The sequence below is a fragment of the Arachis stenosperma genome, chromosome 6 (genome assembly GCF_014773155.1).
Source record: "Arachis stenosperma cultivar V10309 chromosome 6, arast.V10309.gnm1.PFL2, whole genome shotgun sequence".
Lineage (NCBI taxonomy): Eukaryota > Viridiplantae > Streptophyta > Magnoliopsida > Fabales > Fabaceae > Arachis > Arachis stenosperma.
In genome coordinates, this window is record NC_080382.1 from 72,777,248 (window position 1) to 72,799,875 (window position 22,628).

Below are 22,628 nucleotides of genomic sequence, written 5' to 3' on the forward strand. Positions count from 1 at the left end.
GACCTTAGCCATTGATGCTAATAGTTAGATTCTTTGCAGTTTGCATGATTCACTTTTTTTGCCCCGTGGGTGTTTGGGGAGGGCGGGGGGTTGATGTTATGCGTAGTTTTGAAAATCTGATAAAACCTGCAAGCTAAGCTGGTCAAATGAGGGACATAAGATAATGTAGTTTAATTCTACAAACTAGATCTAGAATTACATTCCTGAGTTTATCTCTACTTAACTGGTTCAGATTCCTCTCCATGAAGCTAAAGAGCGTATTATACTTTAACATGATACAGTCACGGTTCTAGTCTGGGAAAATCTGCTGTCTCTCTGAGCATAAAAATTGAAAAGGCTAACTGAAGAGGTGATTAACAGTGACTTCAATTTTGTTACTGTATACAACACAAGACAGGTGAATGACAATGATTTGTCTTCAGGCTCCACCGGTCCGTTAATGGTTGGGAGTGTTGGCAAGCAGCTCTGGCTGTTCCGGGTTTGGTTCCAGATTAAGATTAAGCTCTTCTGGTGTGTTTGCTGGAGCTGATGGCTTTTTCTTCTCCAACTTGCTAGCTGGGAAGTGAAGCCTGGCCTTCAGAGGGCGCGGCGCTCTTTTCTCCCTGTCGAATCCCCGCACGCAAACATATCCTACAGAGCATTGTTCATAATCTCGTTAGATACGGCTGGTTATCTGGTCACTTGTTTTCTCTGTTAGCAATTGCAACTAAGAGTAGTAACTCATATATAACTAAATTACGAATCTTGAGATAGGTGTAACAATGTTCATATGCAAATACTCTGTAGTTTTGCTAGGAATCAACAATCAGCCAACAAAGTAGTAGATAAACAAAGATAAAGGACAAGCAAAATTTAAAGGGGGAGAGAAATGTTGGCTGAAAAAAGTTGGTTTCTAACCTTTTTCCAATACCTTAATATATGATATGCATGAACATTCTGGTAGGAGAAGAGGATATGGAAAACCAACTATGAAATGCCGGTTGATTGTTATCACACCGGTAAGTGCAGGTTGAAATAGGATAGTCAATTGAGAAAAATCAGGATTAAATTCTGGGAACTAACTAAATCTTACCTCTCCAAAAGCATCGTTGAATTTCTTGTGTTGTTAAACCTGGTTAACATAAAAAAGTAGGCTCAGCTTAGCTTTTTGATATTAAGTATCTGCCTTACTATGATATTTTAACTTCGAAGCGTTTACCTCTAAAAATGGTTGGGATGGAGGTTCCAAAATATACTGTTCGCCTCCTGAGGTTCCAGATCCAACTTCGGGGAACACTAATTGGGTTAAGACTTGATTCATCATCAGCAAATACCTGATTCAAATGACACGTTTAGTACTGCTTTAGTTATATACATAAACATTCAAGGATATGTGAGATTTCACACTACTTTACCTCGTTGACTTGGAAATAGGTGCCATTTAACGGAAAACTCCCTCTCATAGCTGTTCGACATGGTATCTATGCATGAAATTCAAGTCACTTCAATATAATGCTTGCATTTTGAATGCAAACTATTGCTCAATTCATTTTTTAAAATTTGGGTAAAGTATAATTTTTGTTCTTGAAGTTTGACAAAAGTTTCAAAAATACTCTTAAGTTTCAAAAAAAGTATACTTTACCCTTAAAATACTCCTAACTTACGGGTATTTTTGAAACTTTTTCCAAATTTCAAGGACAAAAAGTATACTTTACCCTTAAAATTATTATAAGATTACTATGCATAAGAATTAACAAAATTCTATGGTTTTAGCATCAAAATTACTATTCATAGTTCAAATTATTGTTTTGATAAGCATGCTGACCAGGATTGTCCCTCGGACTATCTGTGAATTTGCTTCGCGGAAACTGTTGCATTGAAAGCACTCTTTCTCATTACAGAGCTGGCCACAGTCCTGAAAGCTGCATTTTTTTTCTGGTGGCTGTGTAGAATTTGCTGTCTCACCTGATGTGCATGTCCATTTATTTGGCAAAAAGGATTAGAAAACGTATCAAAATCTAACAAATCACATACTGTAAAACTTCCCAACTAATTATGCAGTGAAGCTTACAAAACTTTACAAGCATTTTAAACTAATCAAGTGGGTTCTAGTACTCGAGCAATTTTATCCACCTGGAGTCCATATAGCTAGAAGGTATTTTCCTGGATCATCAGGCTCTCGCTTCTCCCACTGTAGTGCATAAGTAATAAGCAATGTTGAACATATAACATAAAAATAGTTGAATGGCAAATGTTGAAATTACTAACCCCTTCTAATAGACGATGTGAATCTGGGAGTTCATAACTGCATACAGGCAAACAAAAGATTAGCGAAAGTTCTTAGAACATTCGACTTGTATCAATCATTGGACTGATACAAAGCTTGTTGAAAAACTTTATACTGGAACTCAATTAAATGCCAGATTCATATGAATTCTCTCGGTGTGATTTCAGATAAATGCAAAGATCCTACGATTGCTTCTTTTTCTTGCTTTTGTAGTATTTGTTACTTCCGTTGGCCCACATTTCATTTGTTATCCTATTTTCTGATGCAAGAATGCCACTTCTGGTTAATTAGTTGGAACCAAGTTATTTTTTACTTACACCCAATGCTCTGTGCGCAATCGATTCACATTCTTTAGCTTGGGCGTTGGAATGCAGGCAGCTTCTGGAGTAAGGGCGACCAAGGCCTTTGACATTTCACCTTCTTGAAGATCCATGTTTTCCTCCATATAATTTTGTACATTCAAAGTGAGTTCTTCCATGTCTACATTGATGGCTGGAATTTCACATGTTTCCTCACAAAAGGCATCCTCTATATCATTTCCTAACACTTGGGTGCATTCTGGTTCTGGAGTTGATGGCTCTTCAATAATTGGTTGGCAAATATTGATTTCGGATCTTGCTTCAAGTTGTTTGCTTGCTTGTATTTCTTGAAGTTCTTCTGCTTGGCTTGTGTTTGTAGGGAGAGGCAAGGGCAATTGATTGATGGTTACCGACAGGTTCTGATTTGTTGCGTTATTTCCGTTTTTGATTACTATATTTTTTTGCTCTGGTCCTGGTAGGGCAAGTCTTGCACTGCAAATAATATTATATACTGTAATCGCATCTATCATAACTTGCAAATTATATCTAAAATTGAATTTTCAAAGTGCTTTGCACATAATTATTTCAGCTATTGATAAGTTTGTTTTCTAAGTTGACTGTTATGATGTTGATAAACTGTAGTCATATATATTTTGCTGTCCATATAGAGGTATTATATATAATTATACTGCATAACAGCATAGGTGAACTTCATATGATTTTCTCCGGATTTCTGTACCTATTTTGCCAATAGTAATATTTGCAATACTTCTGAAGCATTGGAATGAAGAGTTCTAGTCCTAAATCATGGTAAATTGCATGACAATCATACTAAGCATAACAGATGCAATGAATCATAATTCAACAAAGACATACCTTGCAAAAGCACTTGCAAAGTGTCTACATTCCCCTCTCATTGGGCATGCATTGCAGTTTGGTTTATATTTTGTACAGAAGACCTGCATGCATTAATTTTAGCTTATGTCCTAATAGCAAGTGGATTTCACTTAAAATGGGGTTAATCTATGCTGTACAAGATAGTGCAGTTTACCTTTCCAAATGTAATCAGCTGATAGTGCAGCTCATACCTGGAATATGTTCCAATAATACAAGAAAAAAAAAATCAATCAGTAGATAAATAGTTTATGATTAAGTATAACTTAATTACAACTTATGTGATATTGGCATATCATTAAAAGAGAGATACTTTTATTTTTAATGTACAACTGTAAATTAAAGGTAAATTGTTACAGTGTTCTTTGGTCTAGCTTGCACAGTCGGGGCCAAAGATATTTTTGTATGGATTCCAGCACAGGGTACCTATATAAGCCAATGGTGTTAGATCTTATTTAGTTGAATTAGTGGCTTATAGGCTTATACGTTTTATTTTGGTAGTACTTACAATTCTAGAAGATGCAATTGTAGTGACTCAGGTAGTGGCTGGAGAGGCACCCATCCCAAACGTACTGCTATTCGTCCAACATTGGTGTCAACCTATTGAAGTGCAACAATTGTTCATATCTGTTCCAATTTCCTGTAATTGTATTCTTTTGTCTTCTTTTTTTTTTTTTTTTTCCCAACTTACCGGGAATGCAAGATTATGCAATGTTAAAAGTCGCACACACTCCACGCTCTTCAATCCCAATCCCCTTATGTTGAGCAAGTATTCTCTGCAAGCATGAGTAGAATTTGCTTTATGCATTTTTCCTGCTTGAATGAATTGCATCTAAATATTTAATGGAATATCTTTGTGTTACAAGTGAATTGAGAGCTCAAGTTAACAAACTTACAGTCGACACATGATAATATCATATGTATGGGAAATACAATTCTATAAAATGGTTGAAAATTTTCTTTGCACTTACTTTGCTTGATCTGGTGGAACATCTCTTAGCCACTCAAGGTCAATGGCCCCATGTTTATCAACCAAGAGATTTAAGAAGTTCTGCATATTATATATGGTTCACTATTAGCTGCATTGAAGCATTTTTCTCTTTCCAAACACCGCATTTAAACAACATTTCATTGTTAATTGATTTTACCTTAATACGTTCAGCAAGCATGTTGTTCATGCCCCTTTCCTTGATTGCATCAGCAATCTCTCTGACATCTGCACGTCTAACAGCATCCCAGTCCAAAGAGTCCATGGTGTTTTCTGTCTTTTCCCTCTTCCCGGCCTTATCTTGTGCTTGTCTTCTTAAACTATCCCAATCAAAATTATCTTTTTTATCCTTTAGGTGCACCCTACTCTTTGTTGATTTTGTGGAGGCAATTTTAGTGTGTTCTTTGACGGTATTGCTCTCGTGACCACAATCTAATTCCCTTGGTTTCTGTATAGGATCTTGAGTTTCTTCTAAAACATGCAAAGCATTTTTCTCTTTGTGATTACTTTGTTGTTGACTGTGAAACTGAGATAGCATACATTGAGAATGGGCAATTGCAGCTTGGGTTTCAGACTCTGATGCTTGAACACCAGGCCCCTTCATGTCATTTTCTTCTTTATTCTTTCTGAAATCAGTTGACAAGTCTTCTATTTCGAAAGGGCCAGCTTCAAGTACTCCTCCTTTAGGGGTCATTTTCAAAGAATATTCATTACATGTGATGATGGAGGCTTCTGGGAAATCTTGGGTAACATTCAACTTTTCTGTTTGGTTGCCATGCTTTATGCCTATAGATTGACCAGATGCATCTCTTGAGTTCTCAGTTGATTTGCTTTTTTGACTGTTTACTTCATGTAATGTTGTCAAACTTGCCATTTCTAAAAGCTTACTGAAAGAAGTTCTATCATGAAAGATGTTGTACTTGGCTGCACTTGATAGTTCTTCTACTTCTGAGTTGCTCTCTGAGCATGATCCTATCTTCTCTGGACTTTGCTCAACTGAACACTCTGCACATATTTGAGAGGTAATGACAGAGCATTGGGATGACACCATGTCACTTAACTCTTTGCTAACACTCCCAATACACGAAATTTCTTGTGCTTCCCCTATGGTGGCACCAACTGGTCCACTTTCCAATGGACAATGGTTGTCCCTCATATGTTTCTGAGTTGATTCTGACAGTTTGAAGTTTGATTCATCTGTTGAGCTAGTTAAGCTCCCATTTGTTCTGCAGGAATCGTTGCTGTCAACAACTTCTTTTCCTTCAGAATGTTCAGTGCTCTCAATTGTCATAGAACTCAAGTCATAAGCACATGGATTCAATACTTTCTGTGAACTCTCCTCTGGTTCCACAATGTACACTTCTGGTTGTGGTCTGTTGACTAACAAGCTTGTGCTTCCCTCACTGTATGTTTGATGCTTGTTGCTTGACTTCAGGGGGAATCGAGCAGCAAGGGACATGAATGCAGAACTGCCAATAGAGTGGAAAATATAAAATGTTGCAACATCCTAGTTTAGTTAGTTTATATATATATATATATATATAAAGAGGCACACACACATACCTGGAAAGATGGTCCGAGACATTTTGTGTGAGGAAAACTCCCACCACTGAGTCCACAACTGATCCTTTCCATTTTGAAAATCGTCTGTCTCCTGTTGAATAAGCTCTATATCATTAATATGTGAACCACATGAAATGATTTTATTTTAGTTTCTGTATTTGATTACCTTAATGTATGTTAGCTTTAGGACTAGGATTTGCCTACAAGTCTATTTTAGTATTGGAAATGAAATACCTCACTGGGCCCCTATGTTGGTATTTATCTTTATTAAATTACTAACAAATTTCTCTTTCAATTTTGTGTAAATTCGTTCAGTGTCTTGATCTCTTGGTTCCCTGCTGTATTTTTCCAAAACAAAGAAAAACAGATAATGTTAATTTTTGCTGGTATCTTTACAAAGGATAGAATTTCTCACATCTTGCCTCTTAAGTGTAAGTTATTGGGTATTTGTTAGATTTGTGTGTGAAGTGGTTAGTGTTCATATCCTTGGAAGTTCACCATGGATACCTTGTACAAGATGCATCCGTGCAATAAATGAGTCGGCCCTTCCACGGAACACTTTTCGTTCTTCTTCCCACCATTTAGCCTTGTCTTCATCCATTCCATCAATTCCAGGACTGTTTATATCTAATAGAAGAAGCTTCCACACTCTATTAGTCTCCTCATCAAGGTCAACTTTAGGTCGTGGGCGTTGTTTTTTAATGAGATCAAATGAGCCCTCGTAGGGAATGATGGTGCCATATCCATTGGCAGGGCCTTTGTGCTTTTGATGTTGCTGGTTATACGGGACAAGTGCATTCTGCCCATGTAATAGAAGTTCTCTGCTTTCTCTATTGATGTTTAGGTGCCTAAATTGCTCTGTTAATTCGTCTGCACTATGCACATTTTTCCATGTCTCTTCACTGCCAACAACTGCATCAATGAGTTAAACTATCAGAACAAAATGCATGATAGAATTATTAGGTTTGCAGCAATTATAATGCCTATTGGGAAAAAAGGTTCAAATGTTCAGTTGGAATACCTAATAAATTGTTCAAGGGCAAGCTGCAATTTTCCAGCATAACTTTTTGATGCTGCTGCATTTCACTTGTGCAAGAATATGCTGAACTGACAAGAGTGCTTCTCTTTTTAGTTCGTTTCTTTTTTTTGAGTGTTGCTCCCATATCTGCAACTAAAGCATCAATACATGTCTGTTCTCTTTTGGCATTCACAGATGTCTTCCGTGTAGGGAGTTTTGATCTTCTTTTGGTTTGCCTAGTCTGCCATAAAGATAAGTTGCATCTGAATGACTGGGGTTTATCATGAATAACTCTTTCTGTAGCTGTAATCATGACTGGGACTTTTACTGCATTATATTCAGAACTAGTGGGCCAAAAGTTTGAAGTTGAGGCGTAAGGACTTGATCTAGCATCTTGAGGGCACACTGCTACTTCTACAATTTTTGTTGCACTTGCTGAAGATGTATTGGAATTTTTCCCCTTTTCACTTCTCCTTTTCTTCTGAATATTTGGAAATTGAATCCAACTCTCTTGGTAGTGTGCCTGCAACATATTATATTGTACCCCAATCAGATTAATGCTGTTGGTATTCTCATGCTTAATGGTTCCTGTATGCTTTCTCTTGGAACCAACTGCTTGTAAACTTGTGGTTGAAATTCTTGTGTCACTGCTTGATAGAATTTGTGCCCTGTTTCTGTTTTCATCCTGTGGACCCTTTCTTTTGTTGCCATTCTCTATCGAGTTAGCATGTGGCTTTGCCCAACAAGAATTGCTTTCTGAAAGAGGTGTACCGAGGGCTTGTCTTCCTTCATTTGTCAAAGTATTTGTTGCTGCAACAGTTTCTCTGCCTAAATTTATGTTTGTATCTTCTATGCATCTAGAATTTCTCAGCCTTTGTTGATCTCCTACGTCAAAATTTAAGGATCTTCGGCATGTCTTTTTGGCAGATTCTGGCATCAATGGATTAGTCAATTCTCCCGTCACTTCTATTTGAGGAGTAGAAGTTGTGTTTGATCCCTTCTTTCTTACATATTTCCTGTTGCTGGTTGAGCTGTCTTTTGATTGATCAGACTTTGGGGTCTTTGTTTTACTGTTTCTCCTTGGTTTGCCTTCTATGATGACCTTGGGGCGGTGCTTCTTTCTTCTTGGTTTTTGTTGTGGTGTCTTGTTCAGATTAATATGGGGATTTATTTCCTTATTCTGGCTCTGATTCTCTTGGCATTGTGTAGAAACAGCACCAAATTCTATTAAAGGATCACAAAGTTCTTTGTTTTGTGGGCTGTCATTATTGTTGTGCTCTGCATCTGAAACTTTATTCTCTTCTCTGCCTTGATCCTTCTTTTCCATATGCAGTTGTGTCTCTGCATATTGCGTGTTTTCTGTTCTGACAGCATTATCTGGACCATGTGGGGCAGCATAAGGAGTGTTATGGCGATAGTAAGTAAAGAATGATGATCCTGGTGCATATCAAGTGAATGTCTGTCAGAACCTTATGGTCTCAGATTTATTGAATATCAAAAGATGAAAAATGATATATTTATCGTGCAAATACTTTATTCAGTTACCAGGGGAAATGAAAATACTTTCATTAGTAAACTAGTTCCGTCAAAGATTCAACTTCAAATGCAAATTAGCATGCTTGAGATGAAATTCCTCAAGTCAGCAATAAACGGAAGATACAATATAAACATGAAAGTACTCCCAAAATTAATAATTTGTAGGAATTTACAATTGTTTTTCTCTGGCATCAGGTTATATTCTCCTGTGGCCTTTACCCCCTCCATTCATGTTATTCTGTGTCATATCTTTAAATTACTATGCGTTTACATTCTTCAGCTTGACTATGTCACTAATTATTTACCCAACCCAGCACTCATCATGGTTCAAGGTGTTGCCGAAGCAGAAAACATTTATATAATAATATAAGAGTTTAATTTTTATAAAAAATTTTCTACGTTGATGTTTATTCAATCAGATTCGACCACGTGGATAAGAGTTTTGTACTGTGTATCAAAATTAAACAAATAATATAACACAGCAAAGCATCAACCCAAATTTACTTTCGTTACCTCGAGGATCTTGACAATTGTGAGCATTGAACAAGGGTTGCTCATAAGAGAGATGACCTTGGCCAAGTAAAGCACAGGTGGGGTTTATCTCTGTATTTAAATTAGGAACAAAATGATTCCTCAGAAAATCTGCATATGCTGCAATGTAGGTTGCTGAAGAAGGATTAGCCTGAGCCAAAAGCTCCGCAAAGCCGTTATTACTCGACACAGAATTGTTGTCAAAGGACAATCTTGCACTTGTTTTGTCACTGTCACAGGCAATGTTTGTTACTGCAGCCTCATGTGGTAGCCGAAGGTGTTGCCTGGTATCAATTTCTGCATTGGTTGAGGATTCACAACATGCAGATACCGCATTAGAATGTGACCCGATCTCGATTCCTTCTCCAGGAGCATAGATTGGCGGCGGTCTTTGAAGAATAGGCTTCGAAGGGGTGTTGGGGATCCATGGAACCTCTCCTTGAACCTTGTTTCTATCAATTTCTCCAACCTCCATTCTTTGGTTGAAGACCTTTTCAGTTAGAGCTCTTAAATCCCTATTAAAAAGGATTAAAATTGACCCAAACAAAAGAAGGAAATGACACAAGAAAATGGTTACAGAACAGACAAAATAGCCGAGTGGATGGAGCTCTTTCAGGGTATTCTACAAAGCTCAATTTTCCGAGAAAAGACCCACATCTTTACTCAGTTAGGTGCTGGTTGTAAGGACCCATTTTCGGTGATGTGCCGCCCTGAGGCAAAACAAGGGTTTTCTTAGGGACAAGTTAAATTGAAATTAATAGAGATAAATTAAAGATAAGTATAGATGCAGTTCATGAACATTGATAGAGGTGAAAATGTACCTGTCGAAAGTAACCGGTTACTGACAAAGCTGGTGCTAGTCAAGATAGTAATTGCAATAGGATTTAAGAGTTTTATGCCCATAAGATAAAAGTTAAACTAAATTAAAAAAATCGCAGAGACATGTCGACCATGTGTGTCGAAAGCCGAAACGGAAATTGGCTGATTCTTCTTGATCACTCCGCTTTTTGCTGGCGGTGAATAGGAACCCCTTCCATGAGACCAAAACCAAAGTTAAAACGAAAATTCGGAGAAAATCATGGAGATGTAGTTACAGTAGGTATAGTGAGTCAATGACAACGAGGGAGATCTGATATCTATCCAGGGCAAAATTGTGAAGGAAAAAATATTACTTTACAGAAAGTGAGAACCGATAAGCATGACTACACAAAATTCTATATGTTTGCATATGCTGATATGCACCCTGCCTCCATTATTATACTTTATAGATCTTGTTGGGGTCAATTTAATATTTGTTGAAAGGATTTATTTGTTTCCTGCTCCGCCCGCACCTTAATTTCTCACGGCCTTTGCAAAGGATGCGGCGCGAAGACGAAGAGAAATGATATTTGTACTATTCGAAAACAGGCTACGTAATTCTTACATGTCATGCAACGTTTTGCATGTGCATGTTTAGAATTACGTGCCATGCAAATAATTTATTATACATGTAGGAATTTTTTGACAACACCAAAGGCCCGTGTTCACATTGTTTTGCAATAAACATAAAAAAGTGAAGCCCCATAATGAATATTAATTTAATTAAAATTAAAAATAAATTAGATGAACATATATATTAAAAGCAGATTATTTCTGTGGAATAAAATATTATAAATTGATTTAATAGCAGATATCGATTATTTTCCTAAATATTATTATTATGGAAAAAAATTACTGTTATATTCGTTTTGATTTTTAACTTTTAATGCAGCTCTATATTTAATTAGTATTTTGGCCTTGGATAATGCATACGTCATTCCCGGATAATGCAGTGGATAATTTTTTTCATAGATATTATGAGCATAAAGATTAACTTTTTTTTTCCATAGATATTAGTACGATCCAGATAAATGTTTAAAATTTTTTTTATACAATCTCTTCATATTGGTTTTTTAAGGATTAGCTTTAGATTTATAACAAAAGTAAAGAAAAATCAAATTAGAAGAATGCAAAACCGAAATCTAGTAATCTCCTTTGTTTTCTACTATTCAAAAATTAAAGTACAATCTCCTTTCCAAAATAAATATTGGGAATTTAATTTAATATGAAACATAATATTTTAATATTCTAATTTGATTCAGTAAAGCATATTGAATACTCTTGAACAGAACTTAGGGGAACTAATTGATAATCACGAATATAAAAAAAAATTATTATTACCTTGTTAAGTAGTCAAAAAGAAATTTTGGTAATCATATATTAGACGGTCAACGAATATCGACTATCATACAACTTGTTATTGTTGTTGTTCAGTCAATAAGTGTTTACTCTTTTTTATGGGAAACAAAATTTATCTAAATTTGTTCATTTTTATTTGGTAATTATTAATATGATGATTTTTAAATATTCTAAGGACATAAAAATTAGGAGTATATAAAAGACAACAAGACAAATGTAGATAAAATTGTGTATTTTCTGTATATTGTGATTCAATGATTGGAATAGGTATATATAGAGTGAAAATTTTGTATAGATAAGCAAATCTTTTCAAATCCTCAAAGATCCTTAAAATTAACAACAAAGATATTGATATGGTGATTCATTGCTTCTGAAATAATACTGGAAGAAACAAACAGAATATATCATAAAATGTAAATAATTAGAGAAAATATCAATCTGGTTGAACCTGAGTATCCTTTGATGAATTTTTGTGCGGATTACTTGTGATGTGTGATTCAATATGCCCCCATAAATTAGAGGATGAAAGATGTCAAGAATTCTCAGTTTGGACAGATTGGTGTAGAAGAGTCGAGGGGAGAGAAACTTGACGAAGATGTCAGCTAGTTGTCTCGAGGAGAAAACAGAAAAAAATTTCATCATGGCAACTTGAACTTTTTGGCACACAAAGTGACAGTCAACTTCTAAATATTTGGTTCACTCATAAAAAATAGAATTTGCCGCAATATGGAGAGCACTCTGATTATCGCAATATGAAATCGGAGGGTGAGCACAAGTGACATGCAAAACTTTCAGGAAGTTTAGAATCTATTGAAGTTCACAAGTAATATTTACAAATGCACAATATTCTGCTTTTGTAGACGATCGGGTTACCATATTTTGCTTTTTAGTCTTCCAAGAAATTGGAGAATCTCCGAAGAAGAAACAGAATCCTGTCAACGAGCATCTAGTGTCTCGATAACCAGCCCAATCAGAATCACTAAAACAAAAAATATGTATTGCTAAACTTCTAGGAAAGAAAAACCTCTTCCTAGGCTATTTTTCAGATATCTAAGAACCCGGATAGCATCACGGTAACGAACTTGAGTGGGGGTAACCATAAACTGACTAAGTTTTTGAATGACGTAGGTGATGTTGGGGCAGGTAATATTGAGATAAATGAGCGACCAACCAATCAGCAGTAGATAAAAGGATTTGATATAGGAGGGATCATCTTGGAAAAGTCATGTAGCACTATCCATAGGAGGAGATATAGATTTTGCACCCAAGAGACCAGAATCATTTAATAAGTCCAAACAGTATTTATGTTGAGATAAAGAAATGCGTTGTGCACTATGAGCTACTTCGATTCCAAGAAAATATTTCAAAGTCCCTAAATTCTTGATTCTGAAATGAGTATCCAGAGTTTGTTTAATTGAAGCAATTTCAGATGAGAAATTATCAGTTATCACAATGTCATCAACATAAACTAATAAAATTGAAACCTAACTGCATATAACTTTAATGAATAAGCTGTAATCAAATACGGTCTACAGATACCCACAAGAAATATGGAGTAAAGAGAGCTTTTCGTACCATACTCAGCTAGATTGACGTAATCCGTATACTTGAGTATGCAGCAGCACTGGTTTGAGCAACTAGAAATGCGACCATGAAGAAGAGCCATGTAAATTTCTTGTGTCAATTTTTCATGTAGGAATGAATTGTTGACGTCCAGGTGATGAATTGACCATTTCTTAACTGAAGGTAGAGCTAATACAATTTTGATTGTTGTTCACTATCGAAAAAAATATCTCAAAAAAGTCCACACTCTCTATTTGAGTAAAGTCTTTGGCCATAAGGCGAGCTTATATCGCTCAATGGAACTGTTAAGACACCATTTTATCTTATAAATCCACCTACATCCGATGGAATTTACATTAGGGGGATGATCAACTAAACACCAGCTCTGGTTTAACTCCAAAGCAAATAATTCATCTCTCATAGCATTACGCCAATAGGATAACACATTTTCTTCCTGAAAAGACTTTGGCTCATAGTCAGAGTACAAGGATAATATAAAATAACGATGAGAAAGTTGGGGTGATGCTCAGATGCAGGAGAGGTGGGAGAAGAGGGACTCGATGGAGTCACTAAAAGGAGAAGAGGGTTAGTAAGGGATGATGACTCGGTTGTGGTGGGTATTGGGTGAAGAGAGGATGGGGTAATGAAATGTAATTATTGGAGGTTTGTTGGTTCAATGGGCAGGGATGGAGGCTCAATAGGAACGAAAAGGAATGTTCTTTTGTGTTGTTGAGCTGATGGTGGGTTTAAAAGAATGGTTGGGCTAGATAAGTTATGAAGAAAAATATTTCTATGAAAGAGAAAAGAAGACTTATAAAATTCAACATTTCTAGAAACATTAATTTTCAAGCGATACACCACCACGATCTTTGTCAAGTTAAAACTCAAAATCTCCGCGAGTGGGATGAAACCATCGTCCTCACTAAACTTGGAGTAAGTGGAACCACGCCACTACATCTACCTAAGCAGGTACATCTCAACCACATTGTAGAACAAGTAGAATTACTCTACATCATTTACCTAGGCAAGTACATCTCAATTCAAAGTTTATTCTCTTATAGACTTCCTTCTTAATTGCATTTCGTTCCATTCATAATCAAAATCATCATCAGTCATCACCATATCTCATTCATACTCAATCATCATCCTCTCACATTCTTATAATCATCCTCGTTATGTCTTAATCATAAACCATTATCATCATGTCTCATTCATACTCAATCATCCTCCTTATCCTACCTTAAACATAAACTGTCATCCTTATGTCTTAATCTCATTCAATCTTATTTCTTGCTCCTCTATTCTCTATTCCACTGACTTTGGACTCATAATAGGGTTTACAGAAATTTAGAAGACTTGAAAAATGGTTAAAACACACAAAAAATATATTTTCTGCAAAGTTGGGTGGTCATGCATACACATGGCTCCCGTGCACACATGAGTTGAAAATTGGAAAGTCGCGTACGCGGGTCACCCTCCGCATACACATGCGAGTCAAAAAGACATGTTCGCGCACATGAGCCACGTTTGCATACGGGAGAGCACTTGGCCGAGCCAAACTCTCGCGTACACATGATGTTTTCGCGTACGCATGCATACTAGGTTTTCAAAAAGCTGATATGCTGCAAAATTCAATTTTTATCGAAAACTTCAAATACGCATAACTTTTTCGTTAAAAATAATTTTTCAACCATTCATGAACCATTGAAGACCATTGAATAAACTTTCATAAAAATCTAATTTCATTAAATTTTCAACTCCGAGAACTCGGTTACAGTCTGGTGCACGAAATTGCAATCACACTTTGCAATCCCGCACAACTAACCAGCAAGTGCACTGGGTCGTCCAAGTAATACCTTACGTGAGTAAGGGTCGATCCCACGGAGATTGTCGGCTTGAAGCAAGCTATGGTTACCTTGTAACTCTTAGTCAGGATATCAAAGATTATCAGGATTGATTGTAAAAAGTGAAAGAACATAAAACAGGTACTTGAATTGCAGTGATGGAGAATAGGTTGAGGTTTTGGAGATGCTCTGTCTTCTGAACCTCTGCTTTCCTACTGTCTTCTTCTTCAAACACGCAAGGCTCCTTCCATGGCAAGCTGTATGTAGGGTTTCACCGTTGTCAATGGCTACCTCCCATCCTCTCAGTGGAAATGTTCAACGCACCCTGTCACAGCACGGCTATCCAGCTGTCGGTTCTCGATCATGTCGGAATAGAATCCAGTGATTCTTTTGCGTCTGTCACTAACGCCCCACAATCGTGAGTTTGAAGCTCGTCACAGTCATTCAATCATTGAATCCTACTCAGAATACCACAGACAAGGTTTAGACCTTCCGAATTCTCTTGAATGCTGCCATCAATTCAAGCTTATACCACGAAGATTCTGATTAAGGAATCCAAGAGATATCTACTCAATCTAAGGTAGAACGGAGGTGGTTGTCAGGCACACGTTCATAGTTGAGAATATGATGAGTGTCACGGATCATCACATTCATTCGGGTTAAGAACAAGTGATATCTTAGAACGGAAGCAAGCATGATTGAATAAGAAACAGTAGTAATTGCATTAATCCATCAAGACACAGCAGAGCTCCTCACCCCCAACCATGGGGTTTAGAGACTCATGCTGTAGAAGATACAATGAGAAACGTGTAAAGTGTCATGAGGTACAGATACAATGTCAAAAGATCCTATTAATAGTGAACTAGTGATCTAGGGTTTACAGAGATGAGTAAATGACAGAAAAATCCACTTCCGGGCCCACTTGGTGTGTGCTTGGGCTGAGCATTGAAGCATTTTTGTGTAGAGACTCTTCCTGGAGTTAAACGCCAGCTTTTATGCCAGTTTGGGCGTTTAACTCCAATTTTTATGCCAGTTCCAGCGTTAAACGCTGGGAATTCTGAAGCTGATTTGCAACGCCGGTTTGGGCCATCAAATCTCGGGCAAAGTATGGACTATTATACATTGCTGGAAAGCCTAGGATGTCTACTTTCCAACGCCATTGAGAGCGCGCCAATTGGGCTTCTGTAGCTCTAAAAAATCCACTTCGAGTACAGGGAGGTCAGAATCCAACAGCATCTGCAGTCCTTTTCAGCCTCTGAATCAGATTTTTGCTCAGGTCCCTCAATTTCAGCCAGAAAATACCTGAAATCACAGAAAAACACACAAACTCATAGTAAAGTCCAGAAAAGTGAATTTTAATTAAAAACTAATAAAAATATACTAAAAACTAACTAAATCATACTAAAAACATACTAAAAACAATGCCTAAAAGCGTATAAATTATCCGCTCATCACAACACCAAACTTAAATTGTTGCTTGTCCCCAAGCAACTGAAAATCAAATAGGATAAAAAGAAGAGAATATACTATAAACTCCAAAATATCAAAGAAACATAGTTCCAATTAGATGAGCGGGACTAGTAGCTTTTTGCTTCCGAACAGTTTTGGCACCTCGCTTTATCCTTTGAGGTTCAGAATGATTGGCATCTATAGGAACTCAGAATTCAGATAGTGTTATTGATTCTCCTAGTTAGGTATGATGATTCTTGAACACAGCTACTTTATGAGTCTTGGCCGTGGCCCAAAGCACTCTGTCTTCCAGTATTACCACCGGATACATACATGCCACAGACACATGATTGGGTGAACCGTTTCAGATTGTGACTCAGCTTTGCTAGAGTCCCCAACTAGAGGTGTCCAGAGTTCTTAAGCACACTCTTTTGCCTTGGATCACAACTTTATTTCTGCCCTTGCCTTTTGGTTTAAAGGGCTATTGGCTTTTTCTGCTAGCTTTTTTTTTTTGAATCACTGCTTTTTCTTGCTTCAAGAATCATTTTTATGATTTTTCAGATCCTCAATAACAGTTCTCCTTTTCCATCATTCTTTCAAGAGCCAACAATTTTAACATTCTCAAAACAACAAATTCAAAAGACATATGCACTGTTCAAGCATGCATTCAGAAAACAAAAAGTATTGTCACCACATCAAACTAATTCAACTAGTTTCAGAGATAAATTCGAAATCCTGTACTTCTTGTTCTTTTGTGATTAAAGCATTTTTCATTTAAGAGAGGTGATGGATTCATAGGACATTCATAGCTTTAAGACATGAATTTTAAATTTTATTAATCATGAATTAAGAACAAAACTCAGAAATAGATATAAGATAAGACTAATAATAATACAAAACAAAAATTTAAATAGGCTCCTAATGATAGAGGTTATCACAGAGTTAGGACTCAACAACCTTGATTTTGAGAAGTGGATGCTCCCTCAACTTGAGGGGAGAGCTTTTGGCGTTTCATCTCTTGAGTTCACGCCCCTGCTTCTCTTGTTCCTTCAGCAATTTGCAGAGCATGCAGTTCTGATTCTGCTGTTCTTCCTTAAGTTGCTCCATAGTTTCTTGCAACTTGGTGATAGATGCTTCTAGGCTGGCCCAGTAGTCAATTTCAGGGAATTCAGGGAGGAACTCCTGCGCCCTCTTTTTGATAGAATTGTCTTGCATTTGTCCTTCCATTGACTTCTTGGTGATTGGATGTTCAATGGGTATGAATTCATCTACTCCCATCTTCACCCCAGCCTCTTTACAGAGCAAGGAGATCAAGCTTGGGTAAGCCAGTTTGGCTTCAGTGGAATTCTTATTTGCAATTGTGTAAATCTCACAAGCAATCAGATGATGAACCTCCACTTCTTTTCCAAGCATAATGCAATGAATCATCACTGCTCTCTTGATGGTGACCTCAGAACGGTTGCTAGTGGGCAATATGGAACGCCCAATAAAGTCTAGCCAACCTCTTGCAATTGGTTTGAGGTCTCCCCTCTTGAGTTGGTTTGGGACACCTTTTGAATTGGTTATCCATTTAGTTCCAGGGAGGCATATATCCTCTAGAACTTGATCCAACCCTTTATCTGCTCTCACCATCCTCCTATTAAAGGATTCAGGATCATCATGCAGTTGAGGTAATTTGAAGACCTCTCTTATTTTGTCCAGATGGAAGTAAATAATTCTCCCTCTAACCATGGTTCTGTAGGTATGAAAAGCAGTTCCAGTCATTCTCTGCTTATCTGTCAGCCACAGATTTGAGTAGAATTCTTGAACCATGTTCCTTCCAACCTTTGTCTCAGGGTTGGTTAGTACTTCCCATCCTCTATTTCGAATTTGCTCTTGGATCTCCGGATATTCATCTTCTTTCAGATTGAATTTGACTTCCGGGATCACTGACCTCAGACCCATTATTTTGTGGTAATGGTCTGCATGTTCTTTGGTTAAGAACTTCTCTTGACTCCAAACATCCTTTGGATTATTCTCTTTCTTGCCTCTTGAATTGGTTTGTTTTCCTCTAGGAGCCATGATCTTGATAAATCTTGGCCTAGTGATCTCGGAAAGCACACCAAACTTAGAGGTTTGCTTGTCCTCAAGCAAAAGAAGGCAAAGAGGGGAGAGAGAGGGAGAGCAAATTCGAATGGTGTGGGGAACGAGGGTGGCCGAATGTGTTTAAATAGGAGAGGAGGAGACCTATTCGAAAATTTGAAGGAGATTTGAGAAGATTTGGAAAAAAATTTGAGGAGATAATTGAGTTTTTTGAAAGAGTCTAGGAAAGAATTTGAAATAGATTTGAAGAGGATTCTAATTTTTGAGATTGGGGGTGAATAATGAAAATTTGTAATGTGTTTATGGAGAAAGATATGGATCAAAACAAGAAATTTTGAAAAAAATTAAAGTGGGACACAAAATCTCCTCCCCCTGCCTTTTTGGCGTTAAACGCCCAGAATGGTATCCATTCTGGCGTTTAACGCCCACTTGGTAGCCTATTTGGGCGTTTAACACCCAGCCAGGTATCCTGGCTGGCGTTAAACGCCGGAAATCCCTTCTTCACTGGGCGTTTTGCTAAACACCCAGGATGCTGCAGAATGGCACAATTACTGGCGTTAAACGCCCAGAGTGGTGCCCATTCTGGCGTTTAACGCCCAGAATGCCCCTTACTGGCGTTTTTTCGCCAGTAAGCTATTTTTCTCTGCTTTTTGCACTGAATCCTTCTGTAACTCTGTGAATTCCTTCAATTTTTAATAATTGCCTTTTTGGAATATGTATCAAACCTTGATTAGACAGAACTGATGCCCTTCTAATCACTGGGTTGTCTCCCAGTAAGCGCTTCTTTACTGTCTTTAGCTGGATCTTCACTGAAAATCACTCAAGTCTCAGTTTTGAGCATTCTTGCTCAAAATTGCTTTCAAGATAGTGCTTGATCCTCTGTCCATTGACAATGAACTTCTTGTCAGAATCATTATCCTGAAGCTCAACATATCCATATGGTGATACTCCTGTAATCACATATGGACCCCTCCAGCGGGACTTAAGCTTTCCTGGAAACAGTCTGAGCCTAGAGTTGAAGAGCAGGACCTTTTGTCCTGGCTCAAAGACTCTGGATGACAATTTCTTGTCATGCCATTTCTTTGCCTTTTCTTTATAGATTTTTGCATTTTCAAAGGCATTGAGTCTGAATTCCTCTAGCTCATTTAGCTGGAGCAATCTCTTTTCACCAGCTAATTTAGCATCCATGTTTAGGAATCTGGTTGCCCAGTAGGCTTTATATTCCAGTTCCACGAGCAGATGACAGGCCTTCCCATACACCAGTTGGTATGGAGAGGTTCCTATAGGAGTCTTGTATGCTGTTCTGTATGCCCACAGAGCATCATCCAAGCTCTTTGCCCAATCCTTTCTACGGGCAATAACAGTCCGTTCCAGGATTCTTTTGAGCTCTCTGTTAGAGACCTTAGCTTGTCCATTTGTCTGTGGGTGATACGGAATTGCTACTTTGTGGCTAATTCCATATCTAACCATAGCAAAGTATAGTTGTTTATTGCAGAAATGAGTGCCCCCATCACTGATCAGTACTCTGGGAACACCAAACCTGCTGAAGATGTGTTTCTGGAGGAATTTCAGCACGGTCTTAGTATCATTATTGGGTGTGGCAATTGCTTCCACCCATTTAGATACATAGTCTATTGCCACTAGAATATAAGTGTTTGAGTATAATGGTGGGAAGGGGCCCATGAAGTCTATTCCCCATACATCAAACAATTCAATCTCTAAGATCCCTTGCTGAGGCATGGCGTAACCATGAGGCAAGTTACCAGCTCTTTGGCAACTGTCACAGTTACGCACAAACTCTCGGGCATCTCTATAGAGAGTAGGCCAGTAGAATCCGCATTGGAGGACCTTGGCTGCTGTTCGCTCACCTCCAAAGTGTCCTCCATATTGTGATCCATGGCAATGCCACAGGATTCTTTGTGCTTCCTCTCTGGGTACACATCTGCGGATTATTCCGTCTACATATCTCTTAAAGAGATAAGGCTCATCCCATAGGTAGTACTTGGCATCAGAAATCAATTTCTTTCTTTGCACTCTGCTGTACTCCCGGGGTATGAACCTCACAGCTTTATAATTTGTAATATCTGCAAACCATGGAGCTTCCTGAATGGCAAAGAGTTGCTCATCTAGGACGGTCTCAGAGATCTCAGTAGAAGGGAGGGACGCCCCAGCTACTGGCTCTAGTCGGGACAGATGATCAGCTACTTGGTTTTCTGTCCCTTTTCTGTCTCTTATCTCTATATCAAACTCTTGCAGAAGCAATACCCATCTTATGAGCCTGGGTTTCGAATCCTGCTTTGTGAGTAAGTACTTAAGAGCAACATGGTCAGTGTACACAATCACCTTTGATCCTACTAAATAGGATCAAAAATTTGTCAATGGCATAGACCACTGCAAGTAACTCTTTTTCTGTGGTTGTGTAGTTCTTCTGTGCGTCATTTAGAACACGGCTAGCATAATAAATAACGTGCAGAAGCTTGTTATGCCTCTGTCCCAACACTGCACCAATGGCATGGTCACTGGCATCACACATTAATTCGAATGGTAATGTCCAGTCTGGTGCAGAGATGACTGGTGCTGTGACCAGCTTAGCTTTCAGGGTCTCAAATGCCTGCAGACACTGTGTGTCAAACACAAATGGTGTGTCAGCAGCTAGCAGATTGCTCAGAGGTTTTGCAATTTTCGAAAAGTCCTTTATAAATCTTCTGTAGAATCCTGCATGCCCTAGAAAGCTTCTGATTGCCTTAACATTGGCAGGTGGTGGTAATTTTTCAATTACTTCTACCTTTGCCTTATCCACCTCTATTCCCCTGCTTGAAATTTTGTGCCCAAGGACAATTCCTTCAGTCACCATAAAGTGACATTTCTCCCAGTTTAAAACCAGGTTAGTCTCTTGGCACCTTTTTAGGACAAGTGTTAGGTGGTTAAGACAGGAGCTGAATAAATCTCCATATACTGAGAAGTCATCCATGAAGACTTCTAGGAATTTTTCCACCATATTAGAGAAGATGGATAGCATGCATCTCTGAAAGGTGGAAGGAGCATTACACAGACCAAAAGGCATCCTCCTGTAGGCAAACACGCTAGAAGGGCAAGTGAATGCTGTTTTCTCTTGGTCCTGAGGGTCTACTGCAATTTGGTTGTAGCCTGAATAGCCATCCAAAAAGCAGTAATAATCATGCCCAGCTAGTCTTTCTAGCATTTGGTCTATGAATGGCAAAGGAAAATGATCCTTTCTGGTGGCGGTATTGAGCCTTCTGTAGTCAATACACATGCGCCACCCTGTGACTGTTCTTGTAGGAACCAGTTCATTTTTTTCATTATGAACTACTGTCATGCCTCCCTTCTTGGGGACAACTTGGACAGGGCTCACCCAGGGGCTATCAAAAATAGGATAAATAATCCCAGCCTCTAGTAATTTAGTGACCTCTTTCTGCACCACCTCCTTCATGGCTGGATTTAGCCGCCTTTGTGGTTGGACCACTGGTTTGGCATTATCCTCCAATAGGATCTTGTGCATGCATCTTGCTGGGCTAATGCCTTTAAGATCACTTATGGACCACCCAAGAGCTATCTTGTGTGTCCTTAGCACTTGAATCAGTGCTTCCTCTTCCTGTGGATTTAAAGCAGAGCTTATAATCACTGGAAAAGTGCCACCCTCTCCCAGAAATGCATACTTCAGGGATGGTGGTAGTGGTTTGAGTTCAGGTTTTAGAGGCTTATCCTCCTCCTGAGGAATTTTCAAAATTTCTTTTGTTTCCTCTGGTTCTTCCTGATCAGGCTGAGCATCCCTGAAGATGTCCTCAAGCTCTGATTCTAGACTTTCAGTCATATTGATCTCTTCCACCAAAGAGTCAATAATGTTAGCGCCCATGCAGTCATTTGGTGTGTCTGGATGCTGCATGGCTTTTACAGCATTCAACTTGAACTCATCCTCATTGACTCTTAGGGTTACTTCCCCTTTTTGTACATCAATGAGAGTTCGTCCAGTTGCTAGGAAAGGTCTTCTTAGAATGAGAGTTGCACTCTTGTGCTCCTCCATTTCCAGCACTACAAAGTCAGTTGGAAAGGCAAATGGCCCAACCTTGACAATCATGTCCTCAATTATGCCTGATGGATATTTAATGGAGCCATCAGCAAGTTGAAGGCATATTCGGGTTGGTTTGACTTCTTCAGTCAACCCAAGCTTTCTGATAGTGGATGCAGGTATTAGATTGATACTTGCTCTAAGATCACACAGGGCTATCTTGGTGCAAGCACCTTCTAATGTGCATGGTATCATAAAGCTTCCTGGATCTTGAAGCTTTTCTGGTAAGCTTTTCAGAATAACTGCACTGCATTCTTCAGTGAGAAATACTTTTTCAGTTTCTCTCCAATC

The 22,628-nt window shown here is 38.2% G+C and overlaps 1 protein-coding gene across 1 annotated transcript; it reads right to left on the minus strand.

Annotated features, from left to right (window-relative positions):
- Positions 1-139: 139 nt before the first annotated feature.
- LOC130936142 (transcriptional activator DEMETER-like) lies at positions 140-10,350 on the minus strand. Its single transcript, XM_057866148.1, has 20 exons — positions 9,917-10,350; positions 9,078-9,805; positions 7,032-8,465; positions 6,518-6,922; positions 6,011-6,101; positions 4,608-5,916; positions 4,431-4,510; positions 4,151-4,235; positions 3,968-4,059; positions 3,817-3,885; positions 3,617-3,653; positions 3,442-3,524; positions 2,584-3,057; positions 2,248-2,284; positions 2,113-2,170; positions 1,805-1,944; positions 1,395-1,460; positions 1,199-1,313; positions 1,073-1,111; positions 140-630 (listed from the first exon to the last, which is right to left on the minus strand). Exons 2-20 carry the CDS (start codon positions 9,568-9,570, stop codon positions 437-439), a joined length of 5,301 nt encoding a protein of 1,766 aa, XP_057722131.1. The 5' UTR covers positions 9,571-9,805; positions 9,917-10,350; the 3' UTR covers positions 140-436.
- Positions 10,351-22,628: the final 12,278 nt, after the last annotated feature.